Raw genomic sequence first — 24,335 nt, 5'->3', positions numbered from 1 at the left:
GGAGTACCACACCTCAAGTGAATCCTTATTGTATCTACCAATCCAAACTAAAGCACCTATATTATGAGACCACAAGCTTTCTTATGTCCGTTCCTCAGACCTGTTAAGAACCCAATGAGGTTCTGGACTATGAGGTTCTGGACTTCTCTTGTAATTGGCTTTTGGTCAGTTTAAAGTTTCCTGATTCAGTAGATCCATCTCTCCTTACCTCGTCTGCCCAGTCGGCCCCAGAACCCACCTGCACCATCATGAGGGTTTTGCTATCTCCGCTGAGGGAGTCTTGGAGCAGGTAGGTCAGTTTGGAGTTGCGGAATGGCACGTGACCCTGGCGGGCGCGCAGAGCATAAATCACATCTCCTAGTGCTGACAGCGACTTGTTGATGTACTGGGCCTCCCGGAGCCTGCTTCCCTCTGCACCAGACCTGCCTACCCGTTCAGATCCAGCCAAGTCCACCAGGTTCAGCTTCCCTATGACCAGCCAAAACACAAATACGCACACAAACTTAATAATCCTGTGCAGCTACCTGCTCGACCCTCGTGGAAGTGCTAACCACAGTGGGGGTCTGTCTAGCAGTTAATGAACATCCCCATCCCCTCCAGTTAGGAACTAAACACACCTGGAGCTTTATATTGGTATGGAGAATTGGGAGTCCCACAGATCAACCTGCAGCTTGGATTTTCATTACATTTCGAGTTGATGAAAGAGGGCCAATAGATGGGACTGTACAAGCTGAGCTATCTATCAAATTTACATTAGCCTGCCTTTGCGGGTTGCCTACACTTGATACAGCATCATTGCACAATTGTGCAATGCATGGGGGTAAAAATTCCTTCTTGACCCTTGTAGCAATCAGCTGATGCCCCGAAGCATGAAATCTGAGCACCTTATCTTCGCACGTATAACCACAGATGTTCTAGAGTAGCTAGTCTCTTTTTCAATCGGGCTACACAACGCAGTCCTGACCAGCAACACCCTGAGCAGTCTGCTCCCAAACACTGACTCCCAGGAATGCTAAATTGCGTGGCTTTCTGTGTCAGAGACAAGCATCCACTAGGGACCAGGCCAGTGGCACCCAGTTCTTTTTTCACTTGTTACCCACTTCAGCAGTTGAACCCAAATCTCCAGGCCTATGTCATCCAAGGACGGGTGTGATCACCAGTCTCCCCCTCCACCTCCTAGGAGACACTAACCTGTGGTTCTGAGGCCTGTGCTGTAGTCGAGTCCTCTTACTGTGACGATGAGGAGGGCGTGAGACCGTGAGCTGTGCTCGTTCAGGCTGGTGTACTCAGTCACTCTGTTCGAGTGCCCAAATTCAAACACCTGGGAGAGAGGCAGAAAGCCGTGAGCCTTTGGATTGCATTGTGTTGTCTGGCCAGCAGCTTCACCTATCCCGTCTACATTCACCGCTTTCTGAAATAGCAACAGGGTGGGCAGGTCTTTGGCAGATCTTCCTCGCTGACATTCGGCACCACTACCTCCCCCATTTTCCGAGCAGAACGTGGGTGAACGGCAGTCCCTTCCTTTCTTGCAGATGCTCATAACCCCTGGCAAATATTAACTCTATTCCTTCCGCAATGAAATCATCAACGACTGACCTTAATTGCTCACGAAAGATATTGGCTTGACAGTAGCACTAAATTCATATTAACCCATAGAATAGGTATGGTATGAGCAGTGTCAGTGCTAGTTTCCCATCACACATCTCTGGCCAGTGCATCTCGCTCCTTTTCTGGTGGGAGCACTTCCAGAGGACAAGGCCCATTCTTTTCAGAGACTGCCAGCAAGGATGCAAACCCAGTGGGTGGGTGGGTGTCTGGGGGGTCGCGGGGCGATATAGTTGGGATATGGACACCAAACTGGACTGAGACCTGACAGTTCATTTCACACGAGGCACTGTCCAGCCCTTCGACCTGTGGGTGAAAGGTTTGGTATCCCACTAACTCCCTGAGAGCCTCTAGGCCCCAAACTCTTATTTTTAAACTATTTGTGGCTCACACAAAGGTTACTGACCTCCAAGCTGGTCTCATCATGTGGCATTTGTCACATTATATTCAGGGCCCTATTCTAGTCTCCTTTCCCTGCTCCTCACAAACACACCCAGTTTTGAGGGGTAATTACTTTAGACCTCCATTGCATAGAATCATAGATTAGGGTTGGAAGAGACCTCAGGAGGTCACCTAGTCCAACTCCCTGCTCAAAGCAGGACCAACCCCAAGTAAATGTATCTTCGTTCTGTACAAACCTGTCACCTGCTCCCTGTTTTTGTGAAGTGCTGACTCATGAAAATGAAATTACAGCAAATCTTAGGCATGTGAAGAAATGCAGCCCACATTACAAGCTGCTTCCTGGGCCGATTCTGTTGGGTGCCTTGTTTTCAGTCTGACTCCTACAAAAGGCTAATATCACACGTGTGAGTCTAGGAGCGTTTGGATCTGTGTCCCACTGCCTTCATCTAATGCAGAGCCGTCCCAGCCATAGGAAATCCAGGGCGGCCTAGGGGGCTAGCGGGGGGCCTGGCTCTGGCATCAGCAAGCAACCCAGCCCCAGCCCACTCCACTCCGCCCTGACAGCTCCCGGCGTCGCTTGGGGGAAAGGGCGGAAGCCGGAAAGAGGCGGGGCACGGGTTTGGGGGAAGGGGTGGAATGGGGGTGGGGAGGGGGCGGGAAGAGGCAGGGCATGGGATTGGGGGAAGAGGCGGGGCATGGGATTGGGGGAAGGGGTGGAGTGGGGGGTGGGACGGGGATGGACCAGGGATGGGAAGAGGCAGGGTGGGGCATGGGATTGGGGGAAGGGGTGGAGTGGGAGCGGGACCTGGGCCAGGGGGTGGGGGTTTGTCCCGGGCCCCGCATCCCCCTAGGGATGGCCCTGATCTTATGTGTGGAGAGATGAGGCGTTTGCATCCTCTTGTCCCTATGCTGCCACCACTGCTCCAGCAGCTGGTCTGTTCATAACAGAAGAACTTGAGTAAGTCTCTGTAATGCACAGGGAAGTTCACCCCATCCCAGCAGGTGATCCCCAGCTGGTTCACCCCATCTACTAGGTACCATCTCTGCCCTTCCCCTCCTGGGTTCTCCATCTCTCAGGATGTTTTTACCTTGTTAATATCCTCCACACTTTGCACCTGGAACTCAGTCAGTCCTGGTACATACAGCTGCCCGCTGCCATCCGGGCACAGTTTGATGTCCAGCTTCTCCTGAGGCTCCTTCCCAAGCAAGTCCCTGTAAAGACAGGCAAGGTGACCCTCCCCTCAGACTCGTGTGTCATGTTCTATTCCCTACACTAGCCACTTACAAAGGTGAAAGGTCTGAGGCCTTTCAGCCTGATCACCCCTGAACTAATCTCCCCAGCTAGGAAACTACAGACTGTGTCAGGCCAGGCCTCCTTGCTTTGCTCTGCTCTGCCAGTGGTCAGGTTTATGACCAAGAGAGAACAAGCTTTTTCCAGCCGTTGGAAGCCAGGGTCTCTCCTCAAGCACATTTACCCCAACTGTTGTCCACTAAAAACTCTTAATTGGCTTTGGGTGAACAAGCACAGACTAAATACTAGCTACACTAGCTATACGATTTTCAGAGGAATCATTGCCCACTGGATGCTTCCTCATCTATTTATAGTCTCAGCTCTTCTATTTTCTGTGTGTGTGTTATTTGTCTGTCAGGCATGTAACACAACCCATCCGTAGAGCGCCCCAAACAGATCCACATTCAGAAGTTCCACTCCCCTGTTTCCACCTGATCCGACTCATGCCTGGTTTGCAGCTTTTATTATCTCAACAACTGACCGTCTCCTTCTCAGGTTCAGCCTACCCAGTTGTTGTATAATTAAGTCATTCTTGCAATGTCTTTGCTGCCACCCTTCTGTGCTCCATTCCACCCCCCACCCCTACTCCTGAAGGAGACAAGAAGAATTCACTGGAGGAAAATGCTTCTCATTCTCTGAGACTGTAGCTCACAATTTCCAAACGTAACAACCAAAGTGCCAAAGGCACAAAACACAGGCAGAGAATGTTAATGTAAAAAAGCTTCCAATTAATGCTTGTTGGGGGTTCCACATCTATTAGCAGAAAACGAGGAGGCAGAGAGCACAAGCACGAAGGGGGAAAATACAAGCTGATTGCTGGCTGATGTTTTAACAGGTGTTGGCGTGAGCGAGAGCCCATAGAAACAGAAGGCATTCTAGGAACGCAAGGCTTGGGAAGAATTCCAGGCAGGAGTTCTGAAAGCCCTGTGTGCTGAGAAAAATCCCCGAGTCGGCTAAAGCTAGGGGACTGGCGCACACATCAAAAACAGAATGTACAGCCCAGAATCAGTTTGGTAGTTTAAGATTTTGGAGACACCATATGCTTCTCAATTACCTGTACGTGGGAGAGAAGAGACTGGACACTAGACAAGTTGGAGGAGGAGAGAGATATGAAGCCAACCTGCTTTCTCAGCCATTTCCCAGCCTAAGCACTACAAGTAAATTCCCTGGTAAACACAACGAAAACAGCCAGCCTGGTTCAGAGTTCGGGTGTGTCATTTATGCACAGCCCTGCCCAGGCGCAGTGCAGAGCCGCCTTGCCCTGGAGGAGCACCAGGAGAGATTGCCCTTGTCTTTGCAGGGCTACTCAGTGCACACCCTCCACGTCACCCATTAAGGGAAACAGACATCCGACATTCAAGCTTCCCTACAGACTTCTACCCCTCCCAGGCTCCCTTCCTGTTACCTGAGCGCCTCGTTGTAAATCTCTGCCACACTGACAGTGATCGTGTAGCCCCAGTCAGACGCTTTCCTCTGCACCTCGGAGAAGAGCAGCTGGAGAGCTCGCTGGTTGATTCCTGGGTTTTCAGGAGTTCCCTGATGATCAAGGAAAAAATCTCACATGTGACATCAATGGAGAGAAAGGTGTGACAGAGTGACTGACACAAGACTCACCACTGAGCCCATAAGGTGTGCAGTTGTGAGGACACCGGTAGGATATTACACCACGACAAAGCTTGGAACAGGTGTCCATGATTCACTGTGGAATCACCAACATCCACCTCCCACGCTCGTGGTAGAGAAGGGGAACAGCCAGAAGGTTGCAAAACAACCAGGTTCCAACCTTCTTCTTCAGAGTGTTCTGCTGTCGGCATTGTGCGGTTTGTTACAAACTTGGGAGATGCATAGTCAGGGCTGCTGTGCATGGTTACCTGGGAACAACATCATTCTTGGTCACCGGGACAAAGGGGGAATTTACACACATTTACCCATGAGCGTATCCATTACATACAGTCATCTAGGGACCAATCTACCCTCACCCTTCCTCGAGAAATGATAACCCTGAGCCGTAGAATACAGGAAGCAAAGCAAGAAGACACACTGAAAGGGAAGATGGAGGGAGACAGAGAGAAAAGGTGAGAAGGGGAAATTTACCTCCATAGTATATGTCTTGCCTGCACCTGTCTGTCCATAGGCAAATATACAGACATTGTAGCCATCAATACAGGATGTGATCAGGGCCTGAACTTCCTGGAACACCTGCCAATGGGAAAGAAATAAAAATGAGCAATATCTGACACTCTCCCGCTGCGCCGCTCCCACAGATTACACTTGGGATTGACTGGCTGTGCTGGAATCTCATTTCTACATTAATTTTGTTGCATATCAATGGGTGATGGAAGAGTAGCTACATTTATACCAGCAGGAGCAGAGATACAGCTCTCAAGTCTACTTGAGCTCTACTCTGCCTGCTTATTGCTCCTTTGGAGGAAAGAGTTGCTTTACCTTCTCTTCTCCATCCTTCCCCTACAAAATCAGAGACCAGTGAGTGATCTGCGACCTTATGAAATAATTATGTCCCTACTCATGTTGACACACACCTTTCTCTTGTGGTGGAAGTCCATGCTAATGTACCAGTACAGAAACATGTGGATGTACTTACATCTTGCTGTGTTGCCTGTGGGGAGAAAACCTTGTCCAATTCAAATGACACCTGCTTCCCCTTGTGCATCAGGTGCAGGATAGCATCATCGTCAGGGTCAAAGGTCACTGAGTTGGCTGCTTCAGGCCCTTCCCCATCCTCTTTAGTTATTGGCCGAACTCGGCCAAACACACGGATATTTCCTTTACAAAGACAAAAATACAGACTAAAATACGGAGACAAGCTCTCGATCAGCCTTCCCACCAATTATCTCTTATCAAAGGGCATCAGACAGCGAAGATGCTTAACACAAACCACTTCACCTCTCTCATTCTCTTCTGCAACTCCAGATCCCAAAGGTGGCGACTTAGAGTAACACACTCCAAGACCACACGCCAGATTGTGCAGACTTCCCATAAGACAGATGTGTTGCTAGTGCCCTGCACAGACTATGTGGAGCGCGTACGGGTGGTGGAGTCACAAGACATTGTTGTCTGCAGCAGGCCACAAATCAAGTCCCTAGTAGAGCACAGTGAAACCACGGTGATCTGGAGACAGACCACAATAGGTTACTGTGCGAAAGAAATGCTTCAGCTCCTATGCTGAAGCTTTTGTTATTGCCCTTCTGGGTAGGTCCCCCAGAACCAACGACCCCAGTCCCACGCCTGAACAAATGTCTAACTTCAGTCCAATCACAAAGCTTGAAGTGGGAAGTCTCTGCACTTCTGCTGCATTAATGTCACCCACCAAAAAGATCAGCCCTTCATTGCTGTCTAAATAATCTCTCACGCACACACCTTTCAGCCGCACCAGTTCGTTGTGACATTTTTTGCGGAGTTGCAGCTCCCTGCGGTATTTCCTGAGTAGCTCCCGATTTGTGCTGTTCACCTCCTCAATGGCTTGTCCAATCTGAAGAGGAGGAGACACCAATCATGAGAGGGGGAAAAAATCAAAGAAGTATGGAGAACCCCCCACTACACACACACACACACACACACACAAAAGGAATCTAAGAAGGGAAACATGGGGGATGTTCCCATGGCAGAGAATCAAAGAGCATCTGTCTCCTCATGCTCACGGTGCAAATCTAATTGTGGCAGAATCAAAGCCATCGGGTTAGGTCCTGCTCTACCGCAGAGCAAGGATTCTCCTGCCATGCTCACCTCTGCCCTGGCATTCTGCAGAGCTTCCTGGAGTAGCAGGGGGAAGTCTCGGACCTGCCGTTTCAGGCTGTTGTAATCATTGGTGAGGGTCCGGAGTGCTGGCTGGAGTGTGAGGAGGTTTGTCCGGACCCCTGCAAACAAACATAAGACCATTGATAATCCTCACATTAAGATCCCACCTGGGAGGTGATAAAGCCCTTCTCCTTCCTATTTGGATGCCTTCACTTGGAAGTGTAGGTCTGAACTCAAACTACCAACAGAGCGGATGGCAGGGATGTGGGGAGGATTCGCGAATGCTGCTGGGCATTTCTAAATCCAAGTGTGGCTTTCCTCTAGTAACTCCTAAGGAAGTCCTGCTACATATGAGAACGTGTAGCATCACCTGGAAAGGTACATTCCCCAATACCTGTACCACCCACCCTCCCACCCGTGTGAGGTTGTCGCGGGACTTGCTTCCCCTGTTCCTCACCTGCCAGGTTCTCGTGCACAGCTTTCATTTCTACTTGGGCACGTGCAAATGCCTCCTCAATGGCCCGGTTCTTGTCATCTTCCATGTTCTGCATCTCCTCCAGCATCTGTCCATGCGTCTGCTCCAGTTCAGACTCATACAGCATAATCTAGGAAGAGACCCAAACTGGAGTTATTACTCTGTGACAAAAAACAGCATCACAGAGGCCAAGCCCAGCAGGACTGAATCACTCATCCACCCACCCAACATTTCATGCAAACTCTTTCACTTGCACCACGGGGCTCGGTGAGTAAGTCAGAAACAGTCAATCAAAAAAGGCCATTGAACAGGGAGTAATGTGACCAGTGGAGCTTCTTCAAGTTGTTCCCATATACGTTCCCGGTGCGATCCAGAGACCTGAGCTCTGAGGTTGGATGCAGTTTGCTAAGTTCTTCTGTAGATGTTCTTCTCTCCTTTTCCACTCACACGTTATATATTTTCCCCATTCTCTATGCAGTACTGAATACCTGGGCTCTGAGCTGGGCTGCAGTCTTCTGAGACTTCTGCAGCTGCTGTTCCATCTCCTTTAGCACCTGTTTCTGCATCCCCACTTGCTCCTGCAAGTACTGATTCCGTGACTGGGTCTCACACAGAGCCTGCTTGGTCTTGGATGACTCCACTTCCACCGTTTTGATGATATACTACAAAAAAATTCCCAACACAAGCACGTGAGAAACTCCCCACCATCAGGCCTGGGACAGACACGGCATTGGCTGAATCCAAGGCATTCCCCACTGAATTTTCAAGGAAGTTAATCCACAAGGACCAGAAGAAACTGGCAAGTTCCTTGGAGCTCAATGCCGATCTGCACAACCACCATTCCAGATCTACCGTAACTTTAAACAGGTAGTGGCATCTTTAGCGCATAAAGCTGGGACTCTTATTTATATGACCGATTTCACCTACCCTAAGCACCTTGTGCACTGCCAGGATTCTGTTAAGCTACAGACAAACAACAAACAGTATTCAAACCGCCTGCAAGCACCTAGATTCTCTGAGTCAATTGCTAGCCCATTTTATACCCCGTTTGATATCAAGGGTTGATAGGGGAGAAAGCCTGGCAGAGTTTGGCCCTCTCGCTCTAGCCGGAATTTAAAGACACGCATTCTGCATGGATGTTGAACAGCAAATGGGCAGAATGATCGATAGGAGTCGCCCTGCATAAATGATTTGTTCCATCTCACCTTTATCTGCTGGGGTTGGGCTTTCAGGCTAGCTATAGTCTCCTGACTGTCCCGCAGCCGCCTGCTGAGTCGCTCCTCCTCCTCAGCCTTCTCGGCGAGGGAGTCCTTTAAGCGCAGCTCCACCTCTGCCAGGCGATTGGTCTTCTGCTGCACTTCCAGGTCCAGCTCCGACAGCCTCCCCTTAGCCTCCTCCACCTCCAGCTGCAGCTGGGCCAACCTTTCCTGCAGCCTGGCATTCTCCTGCCAACCAAGTTGGGAGGGGGGTGAGAGGAAGCCAATTTCCATGTGATCAGCGGGCAGGTCTGTAGGCATACGCCCCACCCTCGTGACCTCTTTACCTGGATGTGTTCGCAGTCAATGCATTTCACATGCTGCTGCTTCAGCTTCTGCACCTGTGCCTCACATGACTTCATGTCTTGCTTTAGGTGCTCGTTCTCTGCAACGAGCAGATTCCGACGCTTTTCCAAGTCAGGGCCACCCTGAAAAGGGGACCAAGTGTTTGTTAACCCAACATTTTACTTCTAGTCAGTGGGTCGAATTCTCCTCTCTCCCTACACCCATGCAATGCATTTGACTTGAGTGGAGTTGCACCGGTAAAAGAAAGAACAGGATTTGGCACAGTATCGTTAATAATTAAGGATTCTACCTTTTTCACAAACTATACACATATGGTACTACTGAAATGCAGCCAGCTCTGGGGTGAAGGGCAGAATGCAGCCAGTGAATACCACAATAATAGTGGCATGGGAAATGTTGTCAAGGACACCAGCAGCAAACTCCTGCTATGGAGAAGAGTGCCAGGGCCTCTGTTTTAAGGCTGCATTGGACAAACTCCCATTTAACTTAATGGACTTCAATTTATTTACCTCGGGTTGGTCAAAATCCATCCAGATCAAACCTATGGTTCTGGGAGTATTTCATTCATCATCCTTAGGCCTCTAAACAATCCCCATTTGCACTAAGATTTCCTTCTTTTCTCTCCCTGTTTTACTGTCTCATATGTAAAATATGAAGGAACCAACAACTTCAACCACGAATGTAACAATCTCCTCGGGGGAAAAAGACATGCAACGCAGATATAAAAAACATATTAATTTCCAAGGGCTCACCAACTCAGAACGGAGTCTGTTCACTTCTTGAGCTTGATGCAGAAGTTTCCCTTTCAGATTTTCAACCTGTCAACACAGGCACAAGTTGACTAGGCTGGTCCCTTTTGTATTTTGACCACAAACACCTCCTCCCAACACACACCAGCTCAAATTACACATAGCTTCACTTGAAGCTGCGATGCTCCGGCAAAAACGGAAAGTGCTTCAAGTCATGAATTTCCTACAAGCCCCACAGAGCCAGACTGATAGACCGGGTAGTTATGAGTTGTGGACCCCCCACCCCAGAGAAAGCAGTGCCCAAGACTACATTGGAAGGACGCTGGCCCTGAGAAGACAACTTACCATACCAACAATCCCCAAATTACATGGGGTGCTATTCATCATCAAACAAGCAACACACTCTCTTTATTTCTGCTAATATGACTGTAGAATACCATAGAGGCGGCTTTTTTGGAGAGAACTGTATACATAACAGCCCTGGCTAACTGTGAGCTCCCACTGAAAAGATCAACAGAAAGTGGGAACATAAAAAGATTCAAGCTGGAAAGGGAATAGACTTATTTGGTCCCTTACTCCACCACCTGCTATCAGCGCAGATACCTGGCAGTATCTTCTCCAATCCAGTTTTTTGTTCCAAGTAGTGGGACCCCTACCACCTCCTAGGAGCAGATTACTCCTCAGAGTGGGACCACACTGTTAGGACTATTTTCTGATATTCAGCCAAAGTTTTCTTTGCTCAATTTCATCCCATTTCCTCTGATAATTGCCTGCACATTTGAGTGCTACCCACACCAAATACTCATTTTCTGCCTCAGTGCACGTTTGAGGATTAAAAAGAAAAAAGATTTTTTTTCAGGTAACCTTCTCTACCACATGAGCATTTTGACAGCTTGTCCTCCATTCTTTCACCAAATCTTGGGAGAAACTTTAATGGATAAAAAATGCTGTTTCTTATTGGAGAAATCTTCCACCCCAACTGTGCTCAGAGATCAAATCGTCCCCTCCTCAGCAGGGGTCTTTGCTTTCCTGTATCATAAAAATGACCAGACTGGGTCAGACCAAAGGTCCATCTACCCCAGTATCCTGTCTTCCAACAGTGGCCAGTGCCAGGTGCTTCAGAGGGAATGAACAGAACAGGTAATCATCAAGTGATCCATCCCCTGTTGCCCATTCCCAGCTTCTGGCACTTTTTGCTTTTTCTTCTAGGAAGATGTCTATTAATTTTTTTTCTAGCAGTGGCTTTTAAATTCCTTTTATATGGTGAGGTTCTTGAAGGAGAATCTTCTTAAACAGACATCAAAGTATATTTTTTTCTGTGTACAGCACACCATTCTCATTCCATGTGTGTAAGGGATATTTACTCCAGGGATAAAGTAGATAGAAGTCTGCAGGCAGTGCTTAATTTATTCCAGGGCTTGCTAGGGTTGAGCCCGGCACCTCGCAGCTTGGCAGTTCATTGCCCCGGCACCTCTGGACTTGCTGCATCAGTTATGAATGAAAAAAAATCGCTTGAGCTGCATCACTTCTTTCATTACAAATTAAGCACTGATGAACAAGAGAAGTGGGGAATTTTGGCAAAACGTATGGGATTTCTGCAGCGTTCTCATTTAGTTTTCAGCTCTACCTGGTCCTATTCGTCTATCGGTGTCAGACAAGGAAATCCAATGAAAAAAATGACTACGGTTACTAAAATGAACAGCTGAAGTGCAGTTTCAGAGACGTCACACCAGTTACACCACAGGAGCCCGTTATTTTTACTTTATAGCCCCCCGTTATGTGCTGCGGCTTCACTAAAGACAAAATACAGTGTCCTCACCCCCAAAGCACTTACACGGTAAGGTCTCTAGCCTGCAATGAGAACCACACAGGCAGACCCCTGCACCTGTGCTGAGCCCCATTGACTTCACACAGGTACAGTTGTCCATCTGCCTGAAGCAACCTGCAGGATAATAGGCTCAATTGGAACAGAACCGGGTGAGATATGGTAAGGAGGACTTTTGCTGACGATTACACCATGCACATCGTGTTTGCCCTCAGGACAGCTGCAAGTGTCCACATTTCAATATTTAAGAGACTGTCTGATGAGCAGCCTTTTTGTCCAACATTTAAGCCAAGTTCTGTCTCATGGTCAGAGCTCTCAATCTCACAGGATGGCAGGAGCATGAAGGGTTATGGCAGCAGTGCCAATGAAGCAGTGCGCAGAACAGACACACGGATGGAACCTGAGTTACTCTAAGGTAGCGAGGGGGGGCTGATAGACTCCCAGAGGATTATGATAAAGCCAGGACGAAACTTGTGTTTCAATAGCATCTGCCAGAGTGCTGGAGCAGCCACAAAAAGTGAACTAAACCCTGTGATGCTGGCAAAGCAGGTGCCAGCTCATGCCGGGCCCCCATGTCTCAACTGAGCACTGACAAATGCTGGAATGAAGGTATGTCCACATTGGCCTACAACACAAGGTGTCATGTCCTGTCCCACAGAGAGGGCCCATCAACACTAGAAGAACTATTGTGGAATATCAAAGAAGATAAAAGATTTTGTTGATTGCTTCCCCCCCCAGGAAGAGGAGACATGCAAGTGAATTCCTCCCATCAGGTGAGCTTGCAGCTCAAACATCCCTACAAAGGAGAAACTGTATCTCTATGCTGCTTAGACTCCAGAGGGCAAGATTTCTAGGCATGAGCATGGGGTCCCCCAGCTATTTAGTGTGGGTTAGCCCTAAGGGACATATAGAGCTTGCTTATTATACAAACCTCTATTACCTTTCGAGTGTGTGTGTATGTTTACCTGCTTTAACCTCGTAAATAACTCTTTTGTTTCCTTTTCCTAATTAATAAATCTTTAGATAGCCAATCCTGTCAAACTATAAGCTTTGTCTTTAGTGTGAGATCTAAGGTGCAACTGACCTGGTATACGGGACTGGTCCTTTGGGTCTGGGAGTAACCTGACAACTGTTAAAAGAACAGGAGTACTTGTGGCACCTTAGAGACTAACAAATTTATTAGAGCATAAGCTTTCGTGGGCTACAGCCCACTTCTTCGGATGCATATGCTTATGCTCTAATAAATTTGTTAGTCTCTAAGGTACCACAAGTACTCCTGTTCTTTTTGCGGATACAGACTAACACGGCTGCTACTCTGAAACCTGACAACTGTTGTGACTTTTTGGCATAGGGCACCATCTATCACAAGAGCTAGCTTGCAAGATAGATCAGAGTACCCAAGGGACCCATCTGTGATTCCACGGTTAGGCTGATATATTGCCTAGAAGTTTACACTTGATAGGTGAAATCTAAGTATAAAACTCACAGTCAATTTGGGGTTTGTGACCTGCTTCTCAACAGTCTGCCCTGGGGTTGGTACCCACACTCTTGAGCCACTCCAGGACAGCTTGACAACCTTCCCCTCTCTCCCCTGCACGCACACACACACACACACACACACACACACACACACACACTTTAGACTTCTCCAAAGTGTACATTCTGGCTCGCAGTCCTACCTCTTTGATTAGTGTAGAAGCAGGGTCTTTAGACACAAAGATCTGGTGGTGTGCACTTCTCCACATAAAGACCCCAATTCTGGTTTTCCCCATCTTAGCGCTCAATGCAGAATGAAGGCTGGGGTGGCCAGAAGTGGTCCCATAGTAGCTGAAGAGCGCTCTGCCCCTGGCTTTAGTCACAGCTACCTCAAGGGGTCTCTAACACATCTTTTGCTTCCCATGCCCCCCTAGGAGAGCAGACAGAGCACAGTGCACTCAAACCGCATCCCCTCCCTCTCCCAAGGATAACCGGTACCGACCCTGGACACACCCCCTAGAACAGGGGCTACGAGGAGGGTCTAATGGAGTTTTTATATGAGCTTGGAAGGTCCCCTGTGCTGGAAGTGGATCCCACCAGAGAACTGAACCCAAACAGTCTTTCCAAGATGGAGTTACTAGTGACAATTGGCTCCCCTGGACAATTAATACCAGTTTTTATTTTTTAGCTTATAACAAAGGATCTCCATGTTTTCCTACAGAGTGAACCATTTCTTAACAGAAAGACTCATTAGTGCTTCCCCTCCACCTGTGATCATGGAACATCCCTGTGGCAGCCACAGAAGGCAAGTACATGGGAAAGAAATGTTAGCAGACTATTCGCATACTTCAGCTTCTTTTAATAGCATGTAACAGCTGGAAACCAAGAGAAGGAGCACCCAGCTCTCTGCAGCCCCTCACTGATCTGTGGACCACAGTTTGGAACTGCTGACTTAAAACAAATACATGTTTACATTATGCTACAATTAATTAAGCTCAATTAAGTTACACCCATCTAATGAGGTGAAGTTAGAACTAGTACTTAAATACATGGTATTACCATATTCTGAGATGCCACTCCACACTAGCTGTTCTATTTAAAATAGTACACTGAGAAGTCATATATTGCCTAAAAATTAGGCTTTTATAAAGACAAACTTCTACAAAACCAAAGACCAATAGAATTAGGAGTTTGTTTTTAAACAAGATAGTCCCCAAATATTGCAGCACTGTGCAAGTGCATGAGGACCAGAAAGTGAAGAAAAAATATAAAAAAGTTGCAACTGATTAATCTATTTTCATTGTCCAACCTGAGAGAAATGCAAAGAACATATATAAGGGATTAAAAATCACTTTTAATAATTACTTTAATATCCATAACTTCTATTTTAATATATTTTACTTCCCTTTAATATTGAAATTTTATACTATTTCAAAGCAACAACATCAGCATCTCTCTAAAAAGAGTGAAAACCTATGGACACTTACAATAGTTGGTCCTTATAGTGGGGACACAGAAACAAGTAAAAATCGATCACAAGCAAGTCTGCATTACACATAGCCAGCTATCTGTGACTGGATTTCTACACTTCATACATTCCAACTTCAGTCAGTCGCCTAGGTCAGTCTTGAAATGTCTTTAGAATTAATAGTATTCACAGACAAGCATTCACCTGTGACACCAAAGCCACTCAGAAGAAGTGATTATCAGTACATTTAACAGCAGAGTTTGTTTAACCCTAAATTCATTAGCAGAAAACTCAGTGTTTAATTAGAAAATACCAGCTCATCTCTCTTCCTCAGGTGAAGATGAAGACAACAACAGGAGACACTGATTCACTTCTCCTGGAGTGGAGACCCATCCCTTCCTGGAAAAAGAGGTGGAGCCTGGTTGCATGCCTGGCTAGACCTCACTGGTTGTATCTCCAGCCTGGCCACAATTGCTAGAGATAACACCCACTGGTTTTCTTAGCTATGTCTGGCACTTAGGTGTGGCCTTTGTATCTATTAGCCTTTAAAATCCCTTTAAAGAAATGGGACAAGTAATTTATCCCTCTTCTTTGTCCACATGCTAACTAGTTGTTTTTCCCTAGCAGAGAGTTGCCTCCAGTATACAATGTCACTCTCTCTCTCTCTGTTAGTTGGTATAGAGCCAGATTCTGCTTTAACTTACACAGAGTAACCCAACTGAACTCAATGCAATTATTCGGTCATGTTTAGATCAGTGTAATTAAGAGCAGAATCAGACCACAGTCACATCTAGAGTTATAAACCAACCCCCCTTCCCACACAGAGTTTTTTTATTATGAGCCTGTAGTCCCACTTTCTCACAAAGAAAAAAAAAGGGGGTTTTTTTGTGGGGGGAGGTTACCAGTGTCGCACAATCTTGCTACACTTTGACAAACAACCAGGTAATGACTTTAAAAAAATGTGTTGTTTCTTAGAAACTAAAGAATGTCTTTATACCTCATGCACCATCCTTTCCCGCATCCACCCACCCACATTCTTATAAGTTTTCTCCTTCTCAGCTGGGAAACTGATTTTTAAATGTGTTTTTTACTTCCTGCCTTTTGAAAGACACTAGAATTAACTTGCTTATTTCATACAACAAACCTATCGCGCTGTGCCCTTTGTGCACTAGTATAATGGACAATCACAGCGTAGCTCTGAGAGTAGGTGGTGCTACACAGCAATATTTGGTGCTTAACGAGCTCTTTTCATCAAAGGATTTATAAGCACTTCATGAGATGATTGAAATGCCACAAAACTGATTCAGTAGAAGATTAGACAGGGAACCCGAAGCATGCAGCTGTTTAGCAACTTGTTCAACATCAGAAAAAGTCAAAGGCAGACCTGTGAATAGAACTCAAAGTCCTCATTCCTAGAGTCCTGCCCTAACCACGAGACCAGCAGTTTTCAAACGTTCTGAGATGAGCCCCACCTTTGAATTGCAATTTTTGATTGTGCACCCCCACCCCAGACAAAAAAAAGAGGTGAGTTGGGGGGAAAGTGGCACCCACCACACCAGGCTGAAGCCCAAACTGCCTGGCGTCACTGCTCCCCCCCACAACATTCCTCCGTACCTCCCGCACTAGACCTGTGAGCTGACTGCTGCTGCAGCGCCAACATAGAGAGCACAATCCATTGTGTATCCAAGTCCTGCAAAATATCTGCTTTAAAAAATGTGTTTCTTAGCAACTCAACAGCTATTAAGAGGAATTAGATCAGATATTTAGTGTGAGAGCACTTGGAACATAGCAATTTGCACATAAGTTACAATGTTGGCTTAAACACCTTGGCTGAGATCCTCAAAGGTATTTAGGCACTTAACTCCCTTCAAAATCAATGGAAGCTAGGAACCGAATACCTTTTGGGATCTGGACCCTGAAAAATGTCGCGGTTCACTCGCCGAGTTCTTCCTCCCCCATCTTGTGCAGTACCTGATCCTGCAACTGGACAGACACAGCAAGTTCTTCATTCTCCCGGGCAGAAAGTTTCTCCTGCAGTGCCAGCAGCTCTTCCTGCAGCTGCAGCTTCTCCTCCTGCAGCTGGGCCATAGACTCCACCATCTTCTGGATCATAGGAAACGGACGTGCTCCTGACAAGCTGGAGCATTTCCCACTAAAGAATCTTCCGCCTGCAACAAGAAGAGTGTTAGCACTACATTTACAAAGCGGCAGGTAGGTGTGAATGTACGGGGGTTGGCAGCGCGTGATGAAGTGACAGATGCACGCCAGGAAAGGCCAGTAAGTGTGGACTAAAAGTAGGGCCCACTAAATGACTAAAGTGAAGCAGGAGATGAAAAGGACCATAATGGCAGTGAAAACCCTAGATTCCTTCCTGAGTTGCATGGGCTTAACATGTGTAGAGGACCATTTCATGGCTCCAGTAACCACCCACTGCTCCAATCAATGCTCTGAGGGAAGGAACCAGCAGTGAAGCCTGGTGCAGTTCTGCCAGCCCCCAGAAGGAGCTGCAGGGATGCTCCAGATACAGAAGATGAATCATTTGATTGGAAGTTTTTCCTGAAATAAGTGCGTCCACCTTTGAACAGTAATTTGTTTGAGAGTTCGGTGCACACTGACAGAACCAAAACGAGGCTGTGATTCTGTAAGCACATAGGTGGAGCGGTCTCACTGACTGTAGCAGGACTACAGAGTTCCCCCATAGTAAAGTCACACGCATGCTTAAGTTCATGTAGGATCCGGGCTGAAGAAAATGTCACAGAGGGCATTTGAGACAAATCCTGACAATTCAATACCTTAAAATATTTTTTAAATTTTCTTTCAAAGCTGTTCAGGTCATCATAGATGGAAAATGGTGGCCACTGAACCAATGGAAGCATGTGGGGAACAGTGTTCCAAGCACAGAGATGCAAGCGAGAAACAGAGTGAGCCAGCGATGACACAAACGTCACATCTCCACAGTCACAACCCCCCAGGAAACTCCCTGTTGGCCGTTTGGCTGGTGGAAAGTACACAGTGAACACACAAGCATGTGATGTTCATAAATACCCCACTGCTTCTGAGCCTCGGGCTGAGGAATTCATCACCCGCTGGCTCCACGAGCAAGAAAGAAAACGCAGACAGAGCCCGTGATTTCATTTCAAACGTAAAAAAAAAATGCTTTGGGGCAAACTGAGGAAAATAACCCAATACACCCTTTGCAATGGGCAATAGTTCTACCAAGAAGCTGAGCCAAGGGGACTACGAGGCATTTCACTCTTGGCTGTGGCCAGCAAGTGAAGGAGTGCACCAGCCACCCTCCAAAGCACGGTAACAAAGGCTATCTAGTGAAGAGGATAATGCAGCAATCTCCTTCCTCCATGACACATGCTGCCATCTCCTAGCGGTGCTCCAGGGTCACATCTCACTCATTTTTCCCACTCGGCTCCTATCTGTAATAATCTGGCCCTACAAAACAGTAAGGGCAGGTTTGGTCTGCAGCTCCTATCTACATATCTAAGTATTTACATGGCCCTCATAATGGTAGTGCCTCACAGTCGTCGGTGGATCTTATCCTCACAACACCCCTAGGAGGCAGAGAAATACTATCCCCCTTTTTAATTTTACAGCTAGACTAAATAACTTGCCCAAAGTCACATAGGAAGTCTGTGGCTGAGCCAGGACTCAAACGCATCTCTCATAAAGGCCTAGTCCAGTGACCTACCCACTAGTCCATCCTCCCTTTGCAAGGCCCTTATTTCTACTCTAGTCTGAAGTCCCTCGGGTAATGTCAGGCTTTACTATTAATATTTTTTAATTCAGAAGAACAATAAAAATCACACAAACTCCTAAATTCAGATGGCTTGATCTTAAACCAGTGGCAGGTGAGGGAAGGGCTGACAGTGGCTGCAATTCACAGTGGACAAACAAGCTGGAAAAGTGAGGAGTTCTGGAAGGAAATTGCCCTCAGCAGTGAGGAAACAAAAGGCACCTCACAGCTCCTCTTATTGTTTTAACTGAAATTAATTATGAAGGGAGCATTATTTTTTGGAAGCAGGTTGTGGATGGCTTTATCTGGTTTATATTATATTTGGGCTTATATTTTTGATTGGAGAAAGGGGATAACTGCAGTCTATCATATAGACATACATGTTCATAGAGGCCTAGCTGTACCTACATTGTAGCTCATGTAACTAATCCTTAAAGCACTTGCTAATTCCCAGGTGAAAGTAAAGGGACTGGCTACCCGTAGTTCCCAGGATTTGGGGTGACACTACAAGGAGGCGCTATGGTGGTGAGGAGGGAGAATCTGTGGCCATAAGAAAGAGAGATTGGGTCAGGATTCCAGCCTACCATGAGCCTAATACTACCCTGCCCTGCCTCCCACCTGGGTTAAATAAGCACTACTAGAAATGACACAGTTCTGTGGCTTTAAGGGCAAATAATGGGGCTAGTAATTGTCTGGCTAATTGCAAGCAAAGTTGCTTGCTTTATGAAAAGTGTATTTATCAGAAGAAGCTGTTTTTGCTGCAAGATTAATTTTTTTTTTAATGTAAACATTTGGTAGCTCTGTCTCTTTTTAAGTAGGGTGACCAGATGTCCCGATTTTATAGGGACAGTCCCGATTGTTGGGTCTTTTTCTTATATAGGCTCCTATTACCCCCCACCCCCTGTCCCGATTTTTCACACTTGCTGTCTGGTCACCCTACTTTTTAAGACACATGTTTGGACCATATGGAAGTGTTTAATACACCAATTGTGGGCCTTGGATGTGTTCCTCCCGGTATAGAGACGTTATGGGGATAATGGCGTGAGCGAAGGGCTGAAAAGCAGCTATTGAGTTCTAATCCTAGCTCTGTCACTGATTTGGTGTGTGACCATGGCCAGTTCAAAGGTATAACAAGATCCAAGGGCTGAATTCAAACTAGAAATAAGATGCATGCCAAGGGTTGTGGTGGATTCTCCATCACTGGAAATTGTTTAATCTAGAGTGGATTTTTTTCTAAAAGGTATATTCTAGTTCAAACGGGAACTAATTTGGGGAAGTGCTATGGATACAGGCAGTCAGAGCGGATGATCAGCCTGGTCCCTTTTGGCCTTGTCGTCTATGAATAGGGCCAATATTTTCACAAGTGACCACTGATTCTGGGTGGCATTTTGCCTCAATTTTTGGGTGCTTGAGACACCTTTAAAGCGACTCGAGTTGGGCATCCAAAAGCAGTGTGCACCTTTGTTGGCTTTTAACCTCTCTTAGTAACTGAGTTTCTCCATATGTAAAAGAGGGATAATATCCACCAGAGGGGATAACTTCCACCAGATGTTAAGAAAAGAACCTGTAAAGTGATATTTAAATGCAAAGTGTTATTCCTTTGGGAGTGTTCTCTCACCTCAAAAGTGTTATCCTAGGATTAAAGGAGATGTTAGGGCATGTATGAAATCACTGTGTATCTGTATGTATTATCCAATTTAATCCTGTGCTGGGACACTGAATCCTTCTGCTAGGGAATTTAAACCTTTCAATTTAAAACCATGGCAATTGTACTCAACTTAATTCAAACAAAGCATGGAGATTATTCTATGCTTTGAACATGTTCCCCTTTGGTCCAGGGTGTATCATCTGTTCCAACATGTTATTCTCCAGAAATCATTCTTGGAAAGGCAGGTCTGCCAATGGAGCAGGAGGCCTACGTTATATAACTTACCACACAGACTTACTGGTTGGGAAGGTAATTACACAGCAGTATTCTATGTATGCTAGAGTTCAAAGGAAGGCAGACACTTTATACTGTGAGTTACACACACACACAGCTTTTCAGACACAGCCACACAGGCTTTCATGCTTGTTCTGAAAAACTTTTAAAGTGGACATCAGTGACTTCCACAAAGGCTGCAGCCAGATGTGTACGGTACCCAAGTATTCACAAAACATGTTGATTATATACGGGGCAGATCAGACCATAGGATTTCTATGGGGCATTTAACACTGTAGGCGCTGAGGTAGCCAGCAATTGATGTGCAAAGTGTACAGGTGAAATGTCCTGTTATTTCAACACTTTCTGGCTTTTCAGCTGTTTATAGGTAGGGCCCTACCAAATCCACAGCCATGAAAAACGCCTCACGGACCGTGAAATCTGGTCTCCCCCTGCAAAATCTGGTCTTTTGTGTGCTTTTACCTTATAGCATACAGATTTCCTGGGGGAGACCAGCGTTTCTCAAATTGGGGGTCCTGACCCCAAACGGAGTTGCAGGGGGGTCACAAGGTTATTTTAGGGGGGTCACAGTATTGCCACCCTTACTTCTGCGCTGCCTTCAGAGCTGGGCTGCTGGAGAGTGGCAGCTGTTGGTCAGGTGCCCAGCTCTGAAGGCAGCGCCCCACCAGCAGCAGCACAGAAGTAAGGGTGGCAATATCATGCCATGCCACCCTTACTTCTGCACTGGTGCCTTCGAGCTGGGCGGCCAGAGAGTGCAGCTGCTGACTGAGGGCCCAGCTCTGCAGGCAACATCACAGAAGTAAGGATTGCAATACCATACCGTGCCACCCTTACATCTGCGCTGCTGCTGGCGGCGGCTCTGCCTTCAGAGCTGGGCTCCCGGCCTGCAGCTGCCGCTCTCCAGCTGCTCAGCTCTGAAGGCAGCATCACCGCCAGCAGCAGCGCAGAAGTAAGGGTAGCAGTAGCACAACCCCCCTCTCTCCCTACAACTCCTTTTTGGATCAGGACCCCTACAATTACAACACTGACATTTCAGATTTAAACGGCTGAAATCATGACATTTACAATTTTTCAAATTCTATGACCGTGAAATTGACCAAAATGGACCGTGAATTTGGTAGGGCTCTATTTATAGCTGACTGTGTAGTGTCTTGAGCCTCTCTATTCTGCATCTTGCCAACCATTTGCCAGAGAATGGGGAGCCTATAAAGCAGGGCAGCCTGCTACACCTACGAGCAAAGCTGGTAAAAAGCTCAAGGAGCATTAGCAGATGGAGGGATCAGCAAAGTTCAGATGAGCCTTTTGCCTCGGGTGGGCACAGCTAGAAAAGCCACGAAAGGCTTAGCGAAGCGGCAGTGGGAGCAGGGGCAGCAGAGGCGGAAATAACTCAGCAGCAGCAGGGGGGTTCAGAGGAGGGGGCACCGCAGACTTGTGAAGATAAATTCTAGGTCTAACTCACTGTATACTTACTCTGGTTACGTCATTTGCACACGCTAGTTCCCCTGCCTGAGAAGAAAGTTGCAGTTCATGTGTCTGCCTACTCCTTGCATTACTTTTTGTCTCTCGGCACCTTACATTTCCAGCTGGCATGCCTTCCCCCTTTCTTACGCTCCTTCCTGTTTCTGTCACTGAGACGCCTCTTCCTCTCTCTGCGTAACATGCTTGGCGCTCTCACGCACACACTGTCCTGAGGCCCACAGATAACCCAGTAAGTTCTAAACCAGAGCACAGCAGGGAGTGGCTCACTCTGATGTGTCTGGACAAGCCCAGATAATTAGTTTCTGATGGAGAAAATAAATAACAGCAATCAAAATCCAACTTCCAGCACAGTTTCTGCATAGCTTCTTCCTCACCAAAGACACGAGGCCTGAATCTGTACAATAGGAATAACCCCCAGAAGTCAATGGAGTTAAACTGGCGTTAGTGGATAAGAATCAGACCTGCCATTTCTCTCATAAAGGTGAATATGCTTCCATGCACCTTTAGTGAAAAGCTCTTGCTTCACCTCCTTTTCCCCACCAAGAGACTGCAACCCTGAAGAGACACTTACATTCACTGGCCTCTCGTGCTAGCGATGTTGCCTATAGAAGGATGGGAAGCAGGACAAAAGGAGCAATAAGGACTCCATGTCTGCCAAATCCATATTGTCCACTTTGGACGTTAACCAGGGAGAGGGATAAAAGAGCTCCAAATGACTATCAAGAGTAGACCAGCCTCCTGAACACATTGCAGGGGACACTGTCCTCAGCAGTTGCATGACAGCAAAGATGAGGTCCCACGTTTGAGCTGTCAATTTAACTGCTTAAGATTCAGACGAGTATCTGGGCAAGAAGCAGCTATCAAAGCAAGAAGTATAATCTTCTGAAATGTCATTTATCTCCTCTAGTGGGAGGGGGACTGAAGACAAAACCAGAACATTTAAACGAGACCCAACAGCACAGAGACAGGCGGCGAAAGAGACATAGAACAGGATAAAAACTCAGGTTGAGGAGATGCAAGAGAGCAGGGATGAAGAGGAAAGGAGGCGGCAATGCACTAGGAGGGAATAGGTGGTTATAACTGCACTGTGATAAAGTTTCCTTAAAAGAGAAGAAATAAACAAGATGATTCTGCTTCCGATCAAAGGTTAGATTAATCTGTCAGTGACTTGAAGTGACCCAGCACGGTTTATTTTTGTTACCTGCGTGCAAACACCTGGTTTGCATTTGATCCCTCCTGAGCCAAAGTCATTCCCTAATGAGTAATCAGTTTCTATTTATATAAAAGAATCATTGCATTAGCTGTGAGCTGAGGAAATTCACTTACCCCCGATCTCATTTCACTATGAAGCAGTTTCTTTCTGATTTTGTTGCCTTAAGACCGAGATAGGCGTGAGAATTAATGGCCATCAATTCTCATGCCTCCCCCTTTACCTGTTTTCTCAACGTTCATGCTGCAGGCTTCCTGGCCCTGCGCTCCAGCGTCCCAGTTGTGAGCAGACCCCGACCTCTTCTCTATGCCCAGCTTCTGGGTCCTACACTGAGTCTGTGGCTGGTGATGATTCTCCTCGTTCTTCACCTGACTCTTGTCCTTGCACAACTTCTCTTGCAAGGCCTGCGTTCAAAACACAATAATTTTCCCTTTAAAGGGCATTGTAACTCAAGAGGGCACAAACCTCCCTAGACTTATCATAGACTGAGCGAGATTTTGACTGAGTGAGATTTTGAAAGGTCACCCTGTGCCCCAGGGTACTGAAATCATTACAGGTAACCTCAGTATCACACAGTATTTCAAGCTGTATTTCTGCTGTCTTCACATCTTCATCGCTTCCCCGCACCACTCTGATCCGGTCAACTCCCCACCTGCTAAAACCAAACTCCTTCCCATTGCTGTTCCAACCTAATCAAACTCCAGCCTGTGCCATCCCACTAAAGCCATCAGTGCCCTCTTCCCCAATGACCTCCTATGTTCTCCCACACTTTCTCTCCAGCTTTCAGCTCTCAGGTTTCCAAAAGGTCAGTCACAAGGCAAAAGACAAGATGCAGTATACACATGGTCTCAAATACAAACTACAGACTGGAAATCAGCATCTCAAATAGCGGTCATTTTTCAAAGTTCTGAAAACTCTATTTTGGAGAGAAAGGAACAAGGAGAAGACAGGCGGAGGACAGAAAATTAGATGGCAATGTAAGAAAAAAACGATACTCGATTACACTGACTGAGGCTGACCCATAGCAGGTGATTTCCTGATTGCAATCAGGCGAGCCAAGCCAAGATTGATGGGGAAAAGGAGGGGGAAAAAATCAGTTTCAGCAGGAATGAAACCAGACAGAGTGAATCAGAACCCAGAGACAGAAAAGATGCATTAAGTCATTTAGTCCACGTAGCCCCAAATATGGTTCAGTGCAGGGATTATTCTTCTCACTACATTTGCTGGTGTTTTGTCCACAGGGCCGGCTCCAGGCACCAGCCGAGCAAGCTGGTGCTTGGGGCGGCAGCTTGTAGGAGGCGGCATTCTGCCCAATCCTAGGGCGGCATGGCCGCTTTATTTTTTTTTTTT

At 46.8% G+C, this 24,335-nt stretch overlaps 1 protein-coding gene across 4 annotated transcripts in view; it reads right to left on the bottom strand.

The window, feature by feature from the left end:
- The window catches only part of KIFC3 (kinesin family member C3), a 61,659-nt gene that overhangs the window by 6,497 nt on the left and 30,827 nt on the right, over window positions 1–24,335 (bottom strand). For 3 of the 4 annotated variants that reach the window (XM_026652666.1, XM_026652665.1, XM_026652669.1), the window contains 15 exons: window positions 23,209–23,389; window positions 16,581–16,777; window positions 9,844–9,909; window positions 9,073–9,213; window positions 8,735–8,974; window positions 8,018–8,191; window positions 7,512–7,659; window positions 7,043–7,173; window positions 6,677–6,788; window positions 5,901–6,082; window positions 5,393–5,497; window positions 4,704–4,834; window positions 3,096–3,219; window positions 1,192–1,321; window positions 239–468 (listed from right to left, as the gene is read on the bottom strand). In XM_026652666.1, the coding sequence (XP_026508451.1) occupies window positions 239–468; window positions 1,192–1,321; window positions 3,096–3,219; window positions 4,704–4,834; window positions 5,393–5,497; window positions 5,901–6,082; window positions 6,677–6,788; window positions 7,043–7,173; window positions 7,512–7,659; window positions 8,018–8,191; window positions 8,735–8,974; window positions 9,073–9,213; window positions 9,844–9,909; window positions 16,581–16,777; window positions 23,209–23,389 (2,292 nt within the window). The remainder of the gene's footprint in view (window positions 1–238; window positions 469–1,191; window positions 1,322–3,095; window positions 3,220–4,703; window positions 4,835–5,392; window positions 5,498–5,900; window positions 6,083–6,676; window positions 6,789–7,042; window positions 7,174–7,511; window positions 7,660–8,017; window positions 8,192–8,734; window positions 8,975–9,072; window positions 9,214–9,843; window positions 9,910–16,580; window positions 16,778–23,208; window positions 23,390–24,335) is intronic. The other variant, XM_026652668.2, reaches the window with a different exon arrangement.

Source organism: Terrapene carolina, unplaced genomic scaffold, assembly GCF_002925995.2.
Source record: "Terrapene carolina triunguis isolate 2854851 unplaced genomic scaffold, T_m_triunguis-2.0 Scaffold130, whole genome shotgun sequence".
Lineage (NCBI taxonomy): Eukaryota > Metazoa > Chordata > Testudines > Emydidae > Terrapene > Terrapene triunguis.
Note: the sequence above shows the minus strand (reverse complement) of the source record. Positions and strands in the feature narration are given on the sequence as shown.